The sequence below is a fragment of the Biomphalaria glabrata genome, chromosome 2 (assembly GCF_947242115.1).
Source record: "Biomphalaria glabrata chromosome 2, xgBioGlab47.1, whole genome shotgun sequence".
Classification (NCBI taxonomy): Eukaryota; Metazoa; Mollusca; class Gastropoda; family Planorbidae; genus Biomphalaria; species Biomphalaria glabrata.
In genome coordinates, this window is record NC_074712.1 from 19,276,605 (window position 1) to 19,298,148 (window position 21,544).

Here is a 21,544-nt window from a genome sequence, read left to right on the forward strand (position 1 = left end):
TATGTTAAACGTAGCTAATGATCCTTTCACGTTATTTCTCTTTCGCTACGAAAATAAAATTAGTTTTGCGAAAATGATTTACCCGAAGTCGATACATTCTTATCTATTAAAAACGAAAAGAGCGATAGCTTTGTTAAATAAATGGGATTATAAAGTGAACAATTAAACGAAATAATTTTTAGTACGCGATTCATGAATGAATATAGATCTAGGCCTATCTCAACTCGGCTTCGCAGCTTTCGTAAACGAATGTAGCTTTAGAAAACCAAATTTTAATGTTTATTTGATCAAAATATGAAATGAATGGACTTTAATTAATATATTTATGTGTTAAAGTATAAAACTATCTGTGCGAAGAGAAGTTTTATCATCTTAGAGTTGGATTAGAGTTTTAGATCTAGGGATGGGATTATAAAGTAAACAATTAAACGAATTAATATTTAGTACGCGATTCATTACGGAATTGTCTAATGAAAGAATGTTCGTCAGGAAATCTGTAATCACTGATATAAGGAACTAATTAATGTAAAAAATGCTTTTGAAACACAAAATTGAAGGTTAATTTTATTATATAATGAAATCAATGGATCTTCTTTTGTCTTTTCATGTGTCAAAGTAAAAAACTATCTGCGCAAAGTGTATTTCTTAAAATTAGATCTAGGTCTAAATCCTTTCTATCTTTTCTCATGTCAACATTGTAGACATGGCCTAGATCCATAAAATACTATAGCTGTAATAGAGTCGGACAACTTTATTTTTTTTAGGGTCGTAAGTTTGTTTTAGCGCTACAATACATACACTACGGTCTAAGTTGGTACCCAAGGAACATTCCTGCCTAGTTTTATCAAGATTGGTCAAGCGGTTTTGATGTCTATAAGTAACATACATACATACATACATACCCCTCACATTCTACTTTATAATATAGATATAAATTATATTAGTGACAGATTTTTTAAATTTTGTAATTTCTTAACTATAATACAAAAAGAAAAAATATTGATTTGTCCGATGGGGGAAATGCGATTGCATGTATCGCCCCTCCCACCTGGTACAACCCTTTTTCATTTAAATTTACTAATGATACAATTTGAGATTAGAGTGTGGTACGACATATTTACAATGGGTCACATATCAATACGTAGTTTATATTATATAGATATTCAACTAATTTTATTCACAAACTATGATTCTCCACAAAAATAGGACCGCCCCCCCAGCACTCAGAGGGCTAGAGTGGGGAGGGCAGTATATGCAATCGCCCCTCCCCCTCACCCCGCCGAATCGGCCAAAATACCAGAAAGGGAGCGACATAATATAAAATGTATATATTAATTCAACTAATTTTGTTCACAAACTATGATTTCTCCATAAAAACGGACCGCCCCCCCCCACTCAAAGGGTTTAGGTGGGAAGGGCAGAAGAGGTATTCGTCCCCCCCCCCCACCAATCGGCAAACAGGGAACGACATAATATAAAGATCGGTTAAAATAACAATAACAAGTTACAAGGATATAGATATTTAATTGATTTTGTTAGCAGGCTGTCATTTCTACCAATAAATAGACCGCCCCCCCCCACTCGAAAGTGTAGGGGGGGGGGGCGGATTGATACCATCGCCCCCTCCCGACCCCACCAAATCGGCCAACATACTAGAGGGGGGGGCGAAATAATCTAAAAATAGGTTGAAATATAAATAATTAGTATATATTTTTAACATAAGTAATAAATTCGTATACAAACTGTGTGAATCCTATACTAAAGTTCGTCCGACCCCCCCCCTGGATCCGCCAGTGTCTGGAACAATATGTTATAGATACTTAAAACTATTGCGATGTTTCGGAATGAAAATTAAAGGTTAATCAAATTTTCAATAGCTTTTAGTTTTGATTTTAGATAATTAACATGACGGACAGACAGACTGACGGACAAAACGCACAACAAATGGGGCTTTAATCCTAATATATATATATCTGTTAATGAATTCTATTAAAACTCGGTGCACCAAAAAGTTTGAACCTCGTTAAATCTCTCGTGCTATTAAAAACATATTTTGTTACTAGCCCATTGTGACGTAATGGATTTTAAAAAAATATAACGCTAAAAAAGACTGTGCACCAATGTATATGAACCTTCGATAACTGGATTGTATTGATGAAAACATTTTTAGTCTAAATAGGCGTGTGGCGTAGTTTTTTTTTTTTTTTACTTTTGAAGTCATATGGCATAATTATAAATGATATAATGAAATGCTAAAAGAACTCACTCGATGCACCAATGTCTATGATCCTTCGACATTTTGATCGTATTGATGAGACATTTTTAGTCTAACTAGGTCTTGTGACGTAGTGGATTTTTTTCCTTTGACATCATATGAAATGAATTCTTCAAATTAAATACTAAAACAACTCGGTATAGTATTGTTTATTAAACCTCGTGATCTGACTCGTAATAAAAAAAAGGCATAATAGCTAGATTTACATCTAATCTAGATTTTTTTAAAACTAGATCTAGATTTGTTTACAGTATATCTAGATTTTTTAAACTAGATCTGGATTTATATTCTAATTAAAATCGTTGTAGATTCTAGATATAGAATTTCTAGGCTAATATATTTGATTAAAGATTAAAAAAAAACCTTGCAAATGAGATTAGCGTTGGTAAATTAAACATGGTAAAGATCAAAGTATCAGCACAGAATGAGAAATCTCTTATGCTAATAATTTCGTGCACCTCCAACGTTTGTTACATAGGCAATGGTTAATGTCGTATAGACTAATACAAGTATACACCAGAGTATGTCCATGCTAGAGATCCTTGCATTGTTTATCTGATGCTAATTAGGGTCAAATTATGATTTTTTTTTTAATAGATATCTTTTCCCTCTTTTAGCTCCATCTAAAACTCTACTGGATCACACAGCTATCTTGACTTTGCAGGAGATAGTAGAAGGAGGGTTGTATATGGCTCCTTCTGTCTCGAAAGACAGTGAATGCGCCCAGAAGAAGGGGTGTATATGGCTCCTACTGTCTCAAAAGACAATGGATTCACCTACAAGAAATGGTGTATATGGCTCCTTCTGTCTCAAAAGACAATGGATTCACCTAGAAGGAAGGGTGTATATGGCTCCTTCTGTCTCAAAAGACAATGGATTTACCTAGAAGGAAGGGTGTATATAGCTCCTTCTGTCTTAAAAGACAATGGATTCACCTAGAAGGAAGGGTGTATATAGCTCCTTCTGTCTCAAAAGACAATGGATTCACCTAGAAGGAAATGTGTATATGGCTCCTTCTGTCTCAAAAGACAATGGATTCACCTAGAAGGAAGGGTGTATATAGCTCCTTCTGTCTCAAAAGACAATGGATTCACCTAGAAGGAAGGGTGTATATGGCTCCTTGCCTTGTGGAGATATTTTCATACCATACTTTGTTGTTAGGAAGTTGTTTTTCTTAAAAATCGGAACATAATATTAACGACAATGGATTCCTCTAGAAGGAAGGGTGTATATGGCTCCTTCTGTCTCAAAAGACAATGGACTCACCAAGAAAGAAGGGTGTATATGGCTCCTTGTGTCTCGAAAGACAGTGGATGCGTCCTGGAAGAGGGGTGTATATGGCTCCTTCTGTCTTGAAAAAAATAATAGATAAGCCCTGAAGGAGGGGTGTACCTTCATCAATATCTCGCCCATGTCCTTGAAAAGAATCATTGCAAATAATCAGCAATACGTCGCATCTGTCAACCACAAGGGCGTTAATTATGTCACCAATTAAAATAGGGAAAGTTTCTTCAATTGTGAACTAAAAAAAATATTTCTTGTTTCCATTACTACTACTTGAGCCTAAACACTGATAGGTTATGAAGTTTGTATACGTTTATCTACATGGTGACACCAAAAAATAGCCTAACTAAAGATATGTTATTAATTATCATATTATTAATTATCAATACAATAGCCTCATAACATGTACGCTGTATACAAGATACCTGTTATTTGTACTTAAATATTGAAAGCATAAATTTTATATAAATTTATAAAGCAAGAATTCGTTAACGTTTTATGCACGTAATCGAGAAATCTCGCATCAAGACAAAAAAAAAAAAGAAAGAGAAAAACAAGGTTACAAAGACAGTTTGTGTGGAGACACAAACTAACTCAAAATCGGTCCACGAAGTGGTCCACCCAGGCAGTTAAAAAGGCAGGTTTCAATATTTTGAGAAAGAACACCAGAAAGAAATTATATCAAAGACAAATGACAGAGAAGAATGGAGAAAGAAGGTTGATGGATCTTGTGTGGTGCCCCAGTGGTCCAGCAGACCAAAGGATAGGTGAATTGAATGTGAAGTTAGATGTAAACCTGGCCTAACTGATGTCTTATAATGAATATCTAATTGATCTAATTGTTTTGTAAAGGGCAAATCTCTTATTCCTCAAGAATAAAACATTTCTGTCTTTATAAAAAACGATCTCTGGTAAAAAGATGTTTGTATTTTGTAAAAAGATAATCCCTCATTTCTCAAGAAAAAAACACTTTCATAAAAAATACACAGGTATGTGAACGCAACAGTTAACGCGATAATATGAAAAACTACTTATTAATTGTTGTTTTAATTTATGACCAACTTATATGCATACAAAATATTTTTTTTCGCTTAAAAAAATAAACATTTTTTTGTGTGTAAATGTAGTAGTTAGTATGATTGAACTTACATAACTTAGCAATACAAATGAAAAAAAAAAGATTTTTTTGACAAAGAAGCTATAACCGTTTTCATACATATATTAAAAATATGGTATATTGTCATCTCGCCTACTAAATTGCCTCCAGCATATGTTACTATTAATAGTGAATAGTTATAAAAGTGGTGTATTTTTATGAAAAAACTTCTTGCATAAGTGATTTTTAAAAAAGTAGCCGTTGCATCAGACCTTTGAATGGTCTAAAATATTTTGATGTCGGATTTTCACTATCTTTTCTAGTTTACGAGATCTAAACGGGACGGACGACAGACGGATGGACAGACGGACAGACATTCCACACAAAACTAATAGCGTCTTTTCCACTTTCGGGGGCCGCTTATAAAATGAAAATGTATTTGAATCCAATCAACATTTCAGCCAGTGAATCGGCTCAAGAATTAGGAATTCAACTAGAAATCTCATTTCAAGTTGACACAAGCTTGAGACGACAGTCCGATCAATAAAGCATAAATAAATAATTGATGGCAGATTTAACAAAAATAAATGGAGTGAAATTTTCAATGATTTTAGATCAAGCAGTTGACAGCACTTGTTGAGCAAATGGAACGTCTCTTTGGTCGCTTGGAATTTCTGTAGAACATCAAAAAATTTCAAAATTCGACCAAAACAATTTAATGAAATGTTGAGCGGATTTGAATATTACGCTCAATGAATATATTGAATATATTGACCCAATGAATTTCAAAAATGTTTAAACAATGTTCCGGATACTGTCTCGGTTTCTATAAATACTTTTAATCACGATTATGGTTTTAATACTGCTGTTGAAATGTCGCTACAGCCTTTCAAGAATTTGTATTAGAATGTTTATGACTAAAGAACACCTAAACAGTCTGATAATAAGATTCCTCCAACTAGACATCTCCCAGTCTTTGGATTACTCCCCTTTTGTTCGAGACTCTGCTGCCATCAAAATTGATCTGTGTTAAAGGTTTATAAGACCAACCCCAATGTTTACGAAATTTACGGACGCTATCTATCTATCTATCTATCTATCTATCTATCTATCTATCTATCTATATATATATATATATATATATATATATATATATATATATATATATATTTTATATATATATATATATATATATATATATATATATATATAAATGTGTGTGTGTGTGTGTTTATTTATTTTTATTATATGTTTATTTAGATTGAGATCATACTGGTAGGTTTTTAGTAAATTGCATTTTTTTCGGTGTTTTTTTTTTTTAATTTGGGGCCATGAAATACATTTCGCCTTGGTCCCTGGGCTAACCGTGGAAATGCATAGTAAATGTAGAAAGTAAATTATATTTTCAAAAGACCCCAATTTTTTATTTGCTCTGAGGATTCGAACCATCTAGCCCCAGCCCTTCAGCTATAAGTAATATTATCAAACATGTTACCTTACCTGTAAAACTGTTTAGTCTGGCCGCTGATAAAAAGGCAGATAAAGATCACAACAATAACAATTGCGAACCATTTCTAGAACAGAAAAAAATGAAATTATTTAAAGGTGTTGTTTGGACTTTTACATCTATCCAGGTCATAGTTAAAACACTTGGTTATTTTCTTTAGGTGATGATTTATATGTATATATTTTTTTATTTCTACTATTAGCATGAATTCTCTTCATAGGCAGAAAAAGATGTAAAGCTATTAGTATTTAGAAAAGCACTCTAACGATTTTCCTAAATCTCAGACATAATAATTTATTTATAAATAATAATAATAATCTTATTTATAAAGCGCTGTTAACAAACAAAATGTAGGCTCAAGGCGCTGTAATAACATTACAAACAAAAACACGAGAGCTAAAATGACAGTTAATCTAAAAAAGTTGTAAACAGATAGGTCTTAATGTTCTTCTTAAAAGTGGTGTAGCATGTTGTCTGTCTGAGATCAATGGGGAGTGAGTTCCAAACCTTTGGTCCGTGAACTGAAAAAGCACGCAGACCGTAGCTTTTGAGGGAGAAACGTGGCACTACTAAAAGCGTTGAGTCCATTGAGCGCAGGGCTCTCTGGGGACATATGGAGTAATCAGTTCCCTAAGGTACAAGGGCATCTCATTGTTATATTTACACTGATGACAAAGTGTGGCGACCTTGTAATCGATTCTCGCTTTCACGGGAAGCCAATGGAGCGTGCACAAGAGCGTAGTAGCAGAATCTTGTCTAGTTTTTTTAAGGACTATTCGAGCGGCGTTGTTCTGTATACGTTGCAGCTTGGCTATTTTGTCATCAGGTATATCTGCTAGCACGGCGTTGCAGTATTCAAGGCGGGAGAGTATGAATGCCACAGCTAGCGTTTTTGTTGACTTCGTTGTTAAATATGGTCGGATCTGGCCTAATCTGCGCAGCTACAGATAAGACCTTTGCAGAGCTGACTTATGTGTGGGTCGAAAGATAGTGTTGATTCGAAGAAAACTCCAAGATTCCGCACTACATGGACAAAAGGAACATGGCAGTTCGTGATAAAGAGAGAATCTGTGCTTTCAACTTTTGAGACATTGTTCCTAGTGCCAATCTTAATTATTTCTGTCTTGTCTTCGTTCATCTTGAGTTTATTTTCAACCATCCAATCGCTCACCCTTTCAACGGTACTACTGATTTTCTCTGCCAGATGCGACACCTCTGAGGGTACTGATGAATCGTATAACTGTGAGTCATCGGCAAAGAAATGGTATAAGATGCCGGTTGGCCGTATGACACCGCTGAGTGGATATGTGTACATAGTGAACAGTACTGGGCCTAGAACTGATCCTTGGGGTACTCCGTACTTCAAAAGTAAGCTTGTTGATTCCGTCCCGCTAACAACTACACTTTGGGTGCGTTCCGTCAGGTAGGATCCAAGCCACTTTTGGACGACTCCTGCTAAACCAAAAGTTGCAGAGAATCTGGCCATCATAATTTCATGGTCTAGCGTATCAAAGGCTGCGGACAAGTCCAGCATGTAAAGTATTGATATGTGGCCTTTGTCGGAATTGTGAAGTAAGTCGTTTAGTACCCTGACCACTGCTGTCTCTGTGCTACGGCACTTCTTATATGCAGATTGAAATTCTTCCAAGAGACAATACTGTTCAAGATGAGAAAGAATTTGCGCTAACACGATGCGCTCCAGAAGCTTTGACAGGAAGGGAAGATTTGATACCGGGCGATAGTTTTTTAGACTTTCCGGGTCAAGACTGGATTTCTTTAATAAGGGTCTGACAAGTGCATGCTTAAATTGCTGTGGTACAATGCCTGAAGTCAGTGAAGAGTTCACAATGTTAGTAATTGTAGGTACAAGCTCATCTAAACATTCAAGGAGCAAGGAAGTTGGAATAGGATCAAGGTCACATGACTTATTTGGCATCTTTAAAATAGTACTTTTGACATAATCTTCAGATACACGCTGAAACTCGCAAAAAGGAGTATTTTGAAAAATTGGAGAGTGGTCAAGCTGTGATGAGAGGGATGGCATGTCATTTCTAATCTGCTCAATCTTCCCAATGAAGAATCTATTGAAGGAATCAGGAAGTTCAGATACTGGGATAGATGACGGCAAACGTTCGTTATTTGCTCCCCCTAACATTTCAGCGGCGATCCTAAATAGCTCCTTTGAAGAATTAGAAGTTTCGATTTTTTGTCGAATATGACTAGCTTTTGCGTCTCTAATCATACGGTTAACCTTGGTTTTTTTCTAGTATGTATATTTGTCGATGTATCGTCAGACCTGTCTTTTGAAATGTACGTTCGGCACGTCGGCGAATAAGTTTGGCAGTCTTTATGTCTTCCGTCAACTAGGGTGCAGATGGCCTAACTGAGACTGTACGAGTGACAAGAGGTGCATGGCTGTCCATCAACTTTTTCAAGCAAGAATTGTAATTGCTGAGAACGTCTGTGTTGCTCTGTTGCAACAGCAAAGAGGTCACGTCCATTTTGAAGAAGGCAATATCTATGCCTTTAAGTTTACGGAAAGTCACGTTTTTCTTTGGCTTTTTTGCTTTTGATAGGCGCATTTCAAAGTGTACAAGAAAATGATCTGACAAGCCGCGGTCTGAGAGATTGAGTTTGGCTATAAGCTCACTTACATTTGTAACAATCCAGTCAAGAGTATGGCCTTTGATGTGTGTCGGAACATTTATCAGTTGGTGTAAGTTGCGATCCTTTAGCGCATTTTTCAGCGACATCGCGTAGGTCTCATTTTCACTGTCAAAATGCAAGTTCACATCGCCTATGACAAATAGATCTTTTGTTGATATGTGACTGTCAAGGAGGTCTTGAAACTCTTCGATGAAAACTTTTTTTCTCAATTTATTTCTCTTGCTTGGTGGTGGGCGGTACAGGCAAATAAAAGTCCGTGTTCTACTGTGGTGGGAAAGGCGAAACTGGCACATCTCAAAGGTGGTGTACGTTGAGCTGTCAGGTCTTATTGTTACATACTTGGCTAGACTATCTCTGTACAGTATTGCTAGACCACCTCCGCTGCCTGTTTTTCGAGGGAGACTCTTTAAAATAAAGCCTGGTGGCGTTAGCTCAGTGGTTCTTGGCTCATCACCAACTTCTTTAAACCATGTCTCACTAAGGAAAACGATGTCGTAGCTATCATCAGTGATGGTGTCTGCAAGCTCAAGAGCTTTGTTACTGCATGACTGGGCGTTCAGGTGCATTATTTTAAGCAGACTGGAGGATGTAGTCACCAGAGGCGTAGCACATTTTGAAGACACCGGAGGAGTTATATCACGAATTATAGGTTTTTGATGGGGACATCTGACCTCTGTTGTGTGAGGAGCAATAGGGGTGGGGTTGTTAACAACACAGTTTTTTAGGGAACTGCTGAACTCTGTCGTTGAAGAAATGACAGGGGTAGGGGTGGGGTTAACAACACAGTTAAGAGTCCTGGAAACTGTGTGACAAGTATCGGTTGAGTTGAATTGCGATGGGTTATACCATAGGCGAATAAGACGCCCAGCCCTAGACCCACGAACTGTCGGCAGTTTACGCCCGATGCCAAGTCGACGAATATTTCGGAATACCTCGCTATCTAGTCGTGATTTGAGTAACAAAAATGTGCGTCCTATGCGACGTAGTAGATTAGAGTCCATGACTCCAGTACGGCGATTTGACACACTAGGACTGATGACACACAGGTTTGCGCTGCGACTGCTATGTAGTGGCCACGGTACGAGACATGAATATTTATAGTTAGGAAAACATTTCCCATTACATTTCTTAAAATTTGGCTTACGTCTTTTTATAATTGAAATTGTTTCGAATGACGTCAAAAAAATTTATTTGGACAAAAATTACTTCAGAAGGAATTCTCCCACACACGACTCAAAGGTTTCTTAGCATTCAAAATTGAGTTCTATTGATTTGAAAAAAAAAAAATATATATGTACATGAACACACCAATCTTTTGTAGACTTGAAGGTTTGGTCCATTGTCTACGTCTGATGTGTGTCAGCTCCAAGCACTAGTGGATCCAGAGCTTTGGAGTGGGAGTGGGGGCGATTTTTTTCCAAACCCCAACCCTAACGCCCAAGAAAACCCTAACCCTATGCATAAATGCGCGAACAGCACACACACACACATATATATATATATATATATATATATATATATATATATATATATATATATGTGTGTGTGTCACGTACACTGTATCTATATTTAGCAACAGTCTATTAGCTTATCGGCAGAAGTTGAGCTGGCTCGGGTAAAACCAGGCATGCATTTACATTCAGTTTCAGAATGTATATGATTGGCTTCGAAATGTTAATTGTTGATTGTTGCTGCATTTATTGGTCAGATTTCAACCAAGCGGCAATGAGATACGAGTCACATGGCAAAACGCCCAAAGCTTTGTAAATTTCTATATTTTTTTAATCAGTCTTGTTTTGGAACGTGTTAGTGATAACATCAATCTTGTATGAAACGTGAGATAGAGAACATGTACCTTTTGTATTAGGACTCAGTTATATTATTGTGTAGATCAGTTATTATATTCAAATACATTTAACCATTGTAATTATTTGTGAATAGCTTTTTCAAGTTCTGAATTAAAGTAATTGTTTTTAGACGAAGAGGTTTCTTTATTGAATATAGAACATACTTGGATCGTATTGTCAAATAATAACTCCTAGATCTAGATGACCCTCTTATCAATTGGCAACTTCTATATGATCATCCTATCAACTAGCAATTTCTAAATGATCATCTTATCAACTGACAACTTTAGAATCCTCGGCAATCACGATCATTGATGGTGTGATACAGATCAAGATAATCTACAACGTGACATCCCTTTTCCAATAAAAAAAAAACTAAAGCAAAACAATAGTTGCCATTTGAAATTGGCAATGAGTTTCTGTTTTCTGCTGTTTGCTGGAACCCAATAATAAACAAGGTTACAAAGACAGTTTGTGTGGAAACAAAACTCAAAATCTGCTCCTGGTCAACCAAAGCAGGTTTCAATATTTTCAGAAATAATATCAGAATGAAATTAAAATGAAAGATTTTACCCCTCTCCATTCCCATTTTAGCGCAGTCTTTTTATCGCGGATCTTTATCGCGGATCTTATTGGCCCCAGCTTTTTAGGCAAGAAGTTTTGATCATTATTTATCAAACACAAAACTTTTTACAATGACCTTTTCTTTTAATACTCTATGCTATAGTATATGTAGAATACATTCTTCCCCCACCTGCCCCACACACACACCAAATTAAAAAAAATGACTATTTCATGAATGCATTTTGCGAACTTTGGATGGCTGGCTGGCCATTTGGTATATCCTCTGGACTGTCGTGTCAATGGTCCCGAGTTCTAACCCTGTCCGTCACTAGCTGTTGAAGTATTGGGTTTGGATGTAATAATCTTCCATTCTGAAAGAACCGTGTAAAACATAGAAGCTATATAAGGTCGGATTCACACCGGAGATCATAATATTGGCATGCTTCCGACCCCCTTCCTATTCGCAAACAAACATACATCAAAAAATCGAGGCGCCACGTCTTGACAATGGGGGCGGTCAATTCACTTTTTCAAGTCACAATAAATAGGTTTGCTGAGAAGCTACAAATCCATGTTTCAATATTAACTAAGTCAAATAACAGTGTTTCAAAAATGTAAAGGTTGTAGGTAAAAGACATTGTTTCATATTCTAAGACATTTACAAAATAAATGCTTCAAAATGCGTATCAAGGCAAATATCAAAGATGAAACTTTGCTCATAGCCGTGTGGTGTTTTTAGAATAATGTTATGTACCATAGCAGAACTCTGTCCTCGACCAACGTACTAATGTGTTCAGAATCACTCTCAACCATTCTCACAGTGCAATGAAAACCAAAAAGGCCATATAAAGTAAAATGTTTCCCCTCTCAAACCTTGCGATCTATGGGGTAGACGATGTTAAGGTCATCTGTTTCTTAGGCCAACGGTTAAAGAATAAGGTGTCATGTGGCCAGCACAACGACCTAACACCTTTACTTTCCCCAACTAAAGTCAGGTACCCATTAGAGTTGGTTGGACTCAGGGGCGCCCTACAAATCCCGAAATTAAAAATCCCAGTCTTCACCGGAATTCGAACCCAGGACCTCAGGTTCAGAAGCCAAGCGCTTAACCACTCGACCACCGCGCCCCCTAAAAAGGTCATACTTAGGCAAAATAAACTGAAAACACAACTCTCTCATAGCTCTATTATAGACTGAAAACAAGCATTCATTTAGACTCGTAGTTCAACTGGTCAAGTATGGACACTGGAGTTCAGTGACAAGTGTACGGCAAGTATGGACACTGGAGTTCAGTGACAAGTGTACGGCAATTAAACCGGCACGGTGTTATCTGAAAACTACCATGCCCTTCGAACAATTTCAACCTTGAGTTTTTTCCCGTTACGGCGAAAATCATTTATGGCGTATTGGCCAAGAATTCCTCCATTTTTATGACACTTATATTTGACAGCCGTATCGACACGTGTCAACCTTTTTTTTTTTAAGTACTGCCTTTTTTGACAGGAACTGTAACAGAAAAACAAGCAATAGAAAAGAAAAAGAATACGATTTGTCTGAAAATTGCAGGGTTTATCTCACTTTCTGCTATAGAAAAGAAAATTAATTAATAACTAATTAACTAATTGGTTATTTTTTGAATTGATTCGGGTATTGTCATCAACTATGAATTATTATGCAAAATTTCAACTTGATCCGAGAATGGGAAATGGGAGAAAAAAACCTGTCAGAACGTGTTTTAAGGGGACTAAATCCAAATATATATATCATGGGCGTAGCCAGGATTTTTTTTCGGGGAGGGTTTTGGGGGTTGGATTTTTTTCTCCCCCCCCCCCCGACCCTCCCCCTCGAATTTTTTTTATTTATGTGTGTGAGTGTGTACATAATCTTTATTACATTCTTACCCTTCATTCTTTACTTTGCCCTAGAATAGGTTCTTCCTGGAGTTAGTGGGAAAATTGTAGAATCCCCGCCATTAATAGCAAGGTGTCTGGGGGAGCGCTAGGAGCCCCGCCGCCAAGCACTATTTCTGGTATTGAAAGTTAACAAAATGCATATTCTGAGGTATCTACAGTGCATTTTCCTGCTATTAAAAAGTTTTATTTCAAAAACCTAATGTGCTTTTCTTATTGACTTAGACCCTCCCGCGCCGTTCGGCGCATTTGCCGTCAAGCTGTTTCCATAAAAATCTGTCACTGGTAATGTCTGAAGCCTCTTCCAACCTGCCATGAGGACCTCCATGAATGTGTGGCGTCAAGTTGTACTAGGATGTCATCGCAACTCTTCTTATGCGTAATTCATTTTGTCGGAGAACATGTCCCGAAAACCTCATGCGACGCTCTGTCATAATCTTACTAAGGGGTCGACTCCCAGTTCGGCAAAGGATTTCCTTGATTTGGACCCGATCTCTATAACTGACTTCTAAAATCTGTCTTAGCCATTTTTGTTGAGCCATATTTAGTGTTTTTCAATTTCGGCAGATGACTATTCACTGCACTTTATAAATTAAGCCCCGCCACTAGTAGAAATGTGTAACATCTCTTGAATACGCTCTTGGAATCAAGTGACTGTAGTTTGCTTTAGATTTTATATCGAAAAAAGAAGTTTTATCGTCAAAATCATCTGTTGGAGGTTTTAAACTAAAATATATCTGGAGTTTTTTTTAAATTCAAAACCCCATTCAGCTACGATAATAGAATTTAGTAACTGTAGTTTGCTTTAGAATATAATTGAAGATAGAAGTTTTCCACAAAATGCTCTGTAGGGGGATCTTAGACTCTTAACCATCTGGAGGGGTTTTAAACTTTAAAAAAAACCATCTGTAGGAGAGTAAACTCAGGTGTACCTCAAGGAACAGTCTTGGGTCCACAACTATTTTTAATTTACATAAATGATTTACCAAATTGCATTACTTCAGGAACAAAAGTCAGGTTATTTGCAGACGATTGCATAATATATAGAACAATAAAAACAACACAAGACACAGATAATTTACAAAGAGAATTAGATGAATTACAGAAATGGGAATCAAATTGGAGCATGTCTTTCCACCCAGAAAAATGTCAGTTGTTAAGAGTAACAAAAAAACTAAAACAAATTAATTCCATTTATCTTACTCATGGCAAACCAGTAAAACAGACTAAAAACGCAAAATACCTAGGTGTTATAATAAATGAAAAACTGTCTACAAAAAAATCAAACAAGGCATTAGGATTTATTAAAAGAAATTTCTATAAATCAAATAAGAACATAAAACTAAAATGTTATTTAACCTTGGTTAGGCCAATAACAGAATATGCATTCTCCGTTTGGGACCCCTCAACTCAAGAAAACATTAAGAAACTGGAACAGACACAAAATAGAGCAGTGAGATTCATAACAAACGAATATTCACATTTGACTAGAGTAACACCTTTAGTAAAATCACTAAATTTAGAAATCCTTCAGGACAGAAGGCTCAAAAGTAAAGTAGCAATCATACATAAAACACTGAACCATAATCTTCAAATACAAAAACAAAATGTAATAAAATACTCTGAAAGACACAAAGATAAAGGCACATTCCTCATCCCATATGCTAGGACAAATTTGTACAAATACTCCTTCTTCCCTAGTGCTATTAGAGCGTGGAATGGGTTGCCTGAGCTAGCCAGGAAAACCAGTGACTTGGCAGAATTTAAGTCATTAGTTAATTAGCCTGACTAAATGCATGACGCGTAGGACGTAATCATCTTCTTTTTTGAAGTAACGTCTGTATTATATAAGATAAGATAAGATAAGATAAGATAAGGGGTTTAAACTCAAAACCCCCAATTGGATTGGCTATATTGAAGAGGTATATTTTAGCATCAAACCCCTCTGAAGTAGGGTTTAAACTCAAAACCCCTTTTGGCAACGCTCATCGCATTTTGAGTGCGTAATTTGCTTTTTTTTCTTACACTGAAGATATATTTTTTAGCTTCAAACCCCGCTGGCGGGGGTTTAAACTCATAACCCCTTTCGCTACGCTCATAGATTTTAGAGCAATTTGCTTTTTTTTATATATTGAAGAGTTCTTTTTTAGCTTCAAACTTCACTGGAAGGGAATTTAAACTCAGAACCCCTTTGACTAAGCTCATAACATTTTGAGTGCGTAATTTGCTTTTTTATATTGAAGAGGTATTTTTTAGCTTCAAACCCTACCGAAGAGGAGGGGGGTAAACTCAAAACCCTTTTGGCTACGCTCATAGAATTTTGAGTGAGTAATTTGCTTTTTTATATTGAAGAGGGGTTTATCCTAAATTTTTGGAGGGGTTTTAAAATCAAAATCTTCATTAACTGTGCTCTTGGAATTTGGGGGTTGTCGTTTGCATTTTTTTTTTATAGAAGAGGGGGATTTAACTGTAAAAACCCCTGGTAGGGAATTTTAAACTCGAAACCCCCCCCCTGTTAGGGGGTTTTAAACTCGAACCCCCTAGTTGGGGGTTTTAAACTCAAAACCCCCTGGTAGGCGTTGGTTGTGCTGGGGCAAGTGATGGTTTAGTATTGAAATCTCACCTAAAAAAAAAAATCAAAGATAAAAATCAGTCACTAAATTGAACCTCCAAGAACCCCCACCCTGCTGACATTATTATGCTATAATTTTAAGTGTGCCTGACAGAGAAAAAAAATCTGCACAAAAATACGCGTAGTTGGGATAAAACCCGATAGAGGCTATAAAAATAAAAAAGACCTGAAACTAGCGCGTGAAACTACGCATTAACAGTATCTTATTTGTTGAGTCTTTTATCCAAGACCTGTGTATTTTTTTAAGGACTAACTTACTTCAAGTACATGGCATTTTCCGATACACAATTTCATAAACAAAAATAATTGTAAAAATAACAAGATTACAAAGAGAGTTTGTGTTGCCACACAAACTCAGAGGCGGCCCCCGTGCGATACGGATCCCTGTCGGATCCGCATATTCAATGGTCGACTGAGGATGGCATAGAGCAGGGTATGAAACCGAGACCGTAGAGATAATCAGTCCTGCGCGCTACCCGCATGACCAGGCATTGCTCTTAATCTAATGACAAACTGGTTACAAACTAATAGCCTACTACTGATAATATACCTACACATTACGGAATGACAACTACCGGATATGTACAATATGTCAGAAGAGCGATTTTAGATAATTGACCATTTTCATTTAAATGGAACTAGAATGAGGATAAAGATCTACCTAAATTAAACTACTAATTTAGCACTCTTAATATCTATATCTACTAGATCTAGATCTAAAATATATATTTGGGATAATGTAGATATAATTTAGATAAGATTTATATAAAAAAACACTAGATAATCAATTAATAGACTAATTGCAATATGAAATATTAAAATAGTACATTAGTTTTAGTATTTTATAACATTGCAATATTGACATATTGACAATCTAGACTTTAGAAATAAAAATCTACACTTTAAGCCTAGAAATTTAAATTATAGATCTTGATCTAGTCTAAATTATGGCTGTCTGGTAGTGCGGTTTGCGCGCTGGACTGTCGTTTGGATTCATCGATGGTTCCAGGTTCAAACCCTGCCCGTTCCTATCCCCCGTCGTCCATGTAAAACAACAAACATTCTAAACTAGACCAACAAATTCTAGATCTAGATTCTATAATGATTTTAATTAGAACTTAAATCTAAATCTAGTTTTAATAATCTATCTCTAGTGTAAGAAAAAAAAATCTAGATCTAGTGGAAAAAATCTAGCTCTAGTGTAAAAAAATCTAGATCTAGTGCAAAAAATCTAGATTAGATCTAAATCTAACTATTATGTCTTTAAAATGCGAGTCACATTACGAGGTTTAATAAACATTACTATACCGAGTTGTTTTAGCATTAAAAGAACTTATTCAATATGACGTCAAAGGAAAAAAATCCACTACGTCACACGGCCTAGTTAGACTAAAAAATGTCATCTATACGAGCAGTTTGTCGAGTGTTCATAGACATTGTAGCACCGAGTGAGATCGTTTAGCATTTCATTTAAAGAATTAACTCCATATGACGTCAAAGGAAAAAAATTCCATTACGTCACACGTCCTAGTTAGACTAAAAAATGTCATCTATACGAGCAGCTTGTCGAGTGTTCATAGACATTGGTGCACCGAGTGAGATCTTTTAGCATTTCATTTGATGGACTAGTTAGACCTAATATATATATATATATATATATAAAAGGATTAAAGACGCTTTTTTTTTGTTTTGTCTGTCAGTCTGTCTGTCCGTTATGTTAATAGCGAGAAAAAAAAAGCCTAAAAGCTATTGAAAATCTGATTAAAATTAATTTCCCTTCCGAAACATCGCATTAGCTTTAAGTTTCTATAATAGATTGTTCCGGATGTTTATATATATTTATGAGAGAAAATAAGAATTCCAGATTAATCAAATGCCGTTTATTAAATTTGTGGGATGGTCTGTTATGAAAATTAGATGTACCATAGTCTTATGGAGATTTTTTCAAACCATACTTTGGTGTTACGAAGTTGTTTTCCTTAAAAATCGGAGCATAATATCAACGATAATTAGATTTTCTAACGTTTTGGTTAGAAAGTTAAATGTAGTGTAAGAGAGAAGTGCGATTTTACATAAATAGAGTTAAACTATTTTTCATAAAAAATCCGGAACAAACAATTTTCGTAAATGAGAAAATTATTTGTTTTATTTATTAGAAGATGGATTTGAAACATTTATTAGCGTTATTAGATTTTTCATATCAAATTCGGATCATTTTTGGCGACGATTTGTAAGAAAATTAAGGTAATGTAGGTCGATTTCTTTTTCGAAACAAAATCCGGAACATGCTTTACCGATTAAACAACCTTTATTATGTTTCGGCAAAAAAATTAACTGTAAAATAAGTCTAAAAAGTGATTTTCAATCATCGTTTCTAGTAAATTACTTTCTTATTTTAAAACCCTGAATAACCTATTGTCGATATTTTTGAAAAAAAAAAATTATTTGACATAAATTTGTTTTAAGTTAAAAATTCGGAACAATTGATATTGATAAATAAACTATAGTGACGTAGTGTCAAAGAACATAAGTGTAATATTAGTCAATTATGCGATTTCAAACAATCATTTGACATAATTTATTTTTTTATAAAACAAGATCCGGAACAACTTTATAGTTAATGAAATATAAATCAGTATAGATATTTTTATTTAGCATTTATATGCTATTTACATTAAAAAACCGGAACGATATATTAAAGATCATGTGTTTCTTGCAACGTTTAAGCATGGAAATAAAATCTAATATAAGTTAGAAGAGCAAACAAATATTCATTGGCATTGATTTGTTTTTCACAAAACATCCGGAACAATCTATTATAGATACTTAAAACTATTGCAATATTTCTGATTTAAAAAGAAAAGGTTAAATCAGATTTACAATAGCCTCTAGTGTTATTTGTTAATCTAATCGTGACGGACAGACCGACCAACAGACAAAACGCACAAAAATAATCTTCTTTTATTCGGATGGGGGTACTAAACGAAAAACATTTCCTGTACATTTTAAAAATATATTTGACTTAGTGATAATGAAAATACACAACAATTGTCCATCATTGTTAGCATATTGTAACATTGCCTCCCTTATATTTACGTAATTGTTTTAGAATTGGTGTATTTTTATGAAAAAATCGCTTGCATAATTAATTTTATAAATTAAACGGTTTGCTTTTAGAAAACCAAAAGTAGCCGTTGAACCTAAACTTTTTAAGCCGCATTTAATGATGAAATAATATTTTTCATATCTCTTCTAGTTTTCGAGATCTGAGTGTGACAGACGGACAGACGGACAGACAGACAGACGGACAGACGGACATTTTGCACAAACCTAATAGCGGCTTTTTCCCCTTACGGGAGCCGCTAAAAATTATGATTTTAAAACTTTTAATGATTATTTAAAAAGGTGTTACTGTAATCAATTGTGAATATTCTTGTCTTATGAAACTCACTGTCTATTTTGTGTCTGTTTTAATTTCTTAATGTTTTCTTGAAATAAGCGGTCGTGTTTTCTCCTGATGTTTATACTCGAATTCTTTTATCAGTCGCTGTGAGACATTGGTCCGAAATTCTTCTTCTTCTTCTTCGTTCTCATTGTTATGTTGGAGTGTTCATATGACTAGACCAATACATGAGATGAACTGCGCAGTGCTTTCCAAATCATGGAGCTCTCCATATAGTTTCCATTCTATTGGGGTGATTTAAGTCCAATGTCTTATACGGGCCTCTTGGTAAAGAGAGCAGTTTTGGAGGACGTGGTCTGCATTCTCTTGTGATACTCCACATGGGCAGATTTCACTGGTTCCAATTTTGAGCTTCCGGTACATGTGTTGTCGCATTCTGTTGTGTCCGGTCCTGAGTCGAAAGATTAGACGTTGGTCTTGTCGGGATAGCTTATAGTAAGCGTCATCTTTTTTGTGATTTGGATGGGAGCTCGTCCACTTCTCATTTATTTTATTTACGATTAATTTCTTCAATTCTTCTGGATAGAGTGCAGAGTTTATTAGTGAGTTAGTTCTCCCACTCTAGGCGAGTGTGTTAGCCTTCTCATTTTCTTCTAGTAATATGAGCTGGTATCCACTGAATAACAGTTTTTTTGCTGTTGTTGTTGAGCTTTGTAAATGCTGTTCGGAGGTTTTTAATATAAGAGGAATCAGAGTTTTGCAAGCTTTGGAGGGTTGTTTTCGTATCGGTTAGAAAGTCAATTTGACTGTGAGGGGAACTTGGATGATTTGCTAGCATGGTAGAAGATAGTGCTAGTGCTTCCCTTTCTGCTCTGTGACTGTCAGAGAGCTCTCCAGTTGCAATGGATTTTTCTAGTTTTCCTCCATCTGGCCATTCGATAAGTATTCCAGCTCCTCCATTTGTGGTGGCTTTATGGGTTGAGCCATCCGTGTAAACTCTGATCCACTGATTGCTAGGATAATTGGTATGTAGAAAACAGTTCACTATTTCCTTGAGCTCTGTTGATCTGTAATCAGATTTTCTTTTTATGTTTTCAATATGGTCCCTTATAGTAGGAAGAGGGCTTTCGTCCCAAGGTGGAGATTCATTATAGTGTATCGAGGATTCCAGAGTATTTTTTTCAAGTTGGTGTTTCTTTTTTAGGTTTAGAGATTCATGTATGAAATTGATCCTTTTGAGACGTTTTTTTTTTTGTGCCAGTTTTGTGGATTTTTGTTCTGAGTGGGTGCCTCTCCAAGGTTTCCAATTTAGTGATTTGGGAATTGGTCCGAAATAATGCTAAGCTTATAAATATAAAAAAATCGCATGTGAATATATGAATGAACTTGTTTTAGATGAAGTCCATTAATTATAGTTGCTTTGAAAAATTGATCTCACACACGCAAAAGGGAGTGTCATAATATTCAAAGATCTATCAAATCTAGTTATAATTTATATCTATATAATCATAAATATTCACGTTGAATTCCAATTGTAACTATAGAATCAGTATAGATCTACTTCTAGAAAATATGTCTAGGTTATAAATATAGTAGAAACAGAATCTAAGATAATCAGAATTTATTGGTACTCTAGGCAGTCTTGATCTAGAGCAGTGGTTCCCAAACTTTTTTGTCTCGTAGACCCCTTGCCATGTTTTCTGATTTTCGGTAGACCCCCTGCTTATTTTGTATTGTATTTTTAAATTCATCAACATTTAAAAAAAACAACTAATTTCTAACTGTAGTTAGTTAAAGAGTGAAAAATTAATTTAAAGCGACACTGTAAGTTATAGAAATCTATCTTTTTTATTGATAAAATTCAAATTTAAACCAATTAAATAACAATTAATATTTATTACTGGAATCACTAAACACGCTGGAAATATGTTGTTTTTTTATAGAAAGTTTATCATCTGTTGCTATGAATATTATATTTCATATAGGAATTTCTTGTTCTATTAAGTAGTCCTTCAAACATTAAATATTAGTTAATTAATTAATTAATTGGCCTTAATTGTAAAAGTTTTCGCAAAGAGCAGTTTCTCGTGTATTTCTTGATCTTTCAAGTGTGGCTCAAATATTGGGGCTGGGAACTGTTTTTACTAAAAGGAGAAGGAGCGAAAGCTAGTAACTGTCACCTCAACCAGTAAGCTTCGAGCGGGAAGGGCTCATTAACCTTGGCTTTTTACCTACCTAGCAGAAGGAAAAATGAATGCAAAACTCTGCTGCCTCGCAGCTATATCAAATATGGGAAAGGTTTCGTGGGTCGTCCCTGAAAAAAAATAAGGAGCAGACACAAAGCACTACACCCTGTCAG

General features: G+C 35.5%; 1 protein-coding gene across 3 annotated transcripts in view; it reads right to left on the reverse strand.

Annotated features, from left to right (window-relative positions):
• Positions 1-21,544, reverse strand: part of LOC106051190 (uncharacterized) — a 118,259-nt gene that overhangs the window by 86,477 nt on the left and 10,238 nt on the right. For all 3 annotated transcript variants that reach the window (XM_056019567.1, XM_056019569.1, XM_056019566.1), the window contains exon 2: positions 6,156-6,229. In XM_056019567.1, coding sequence (XP_055875542.1) covers positions 6,156-6,229 — 74 coding nt within the window. The remainder of the gene's footprint in view (positions 1-6,155; positions 6,230-21,544) is intronic.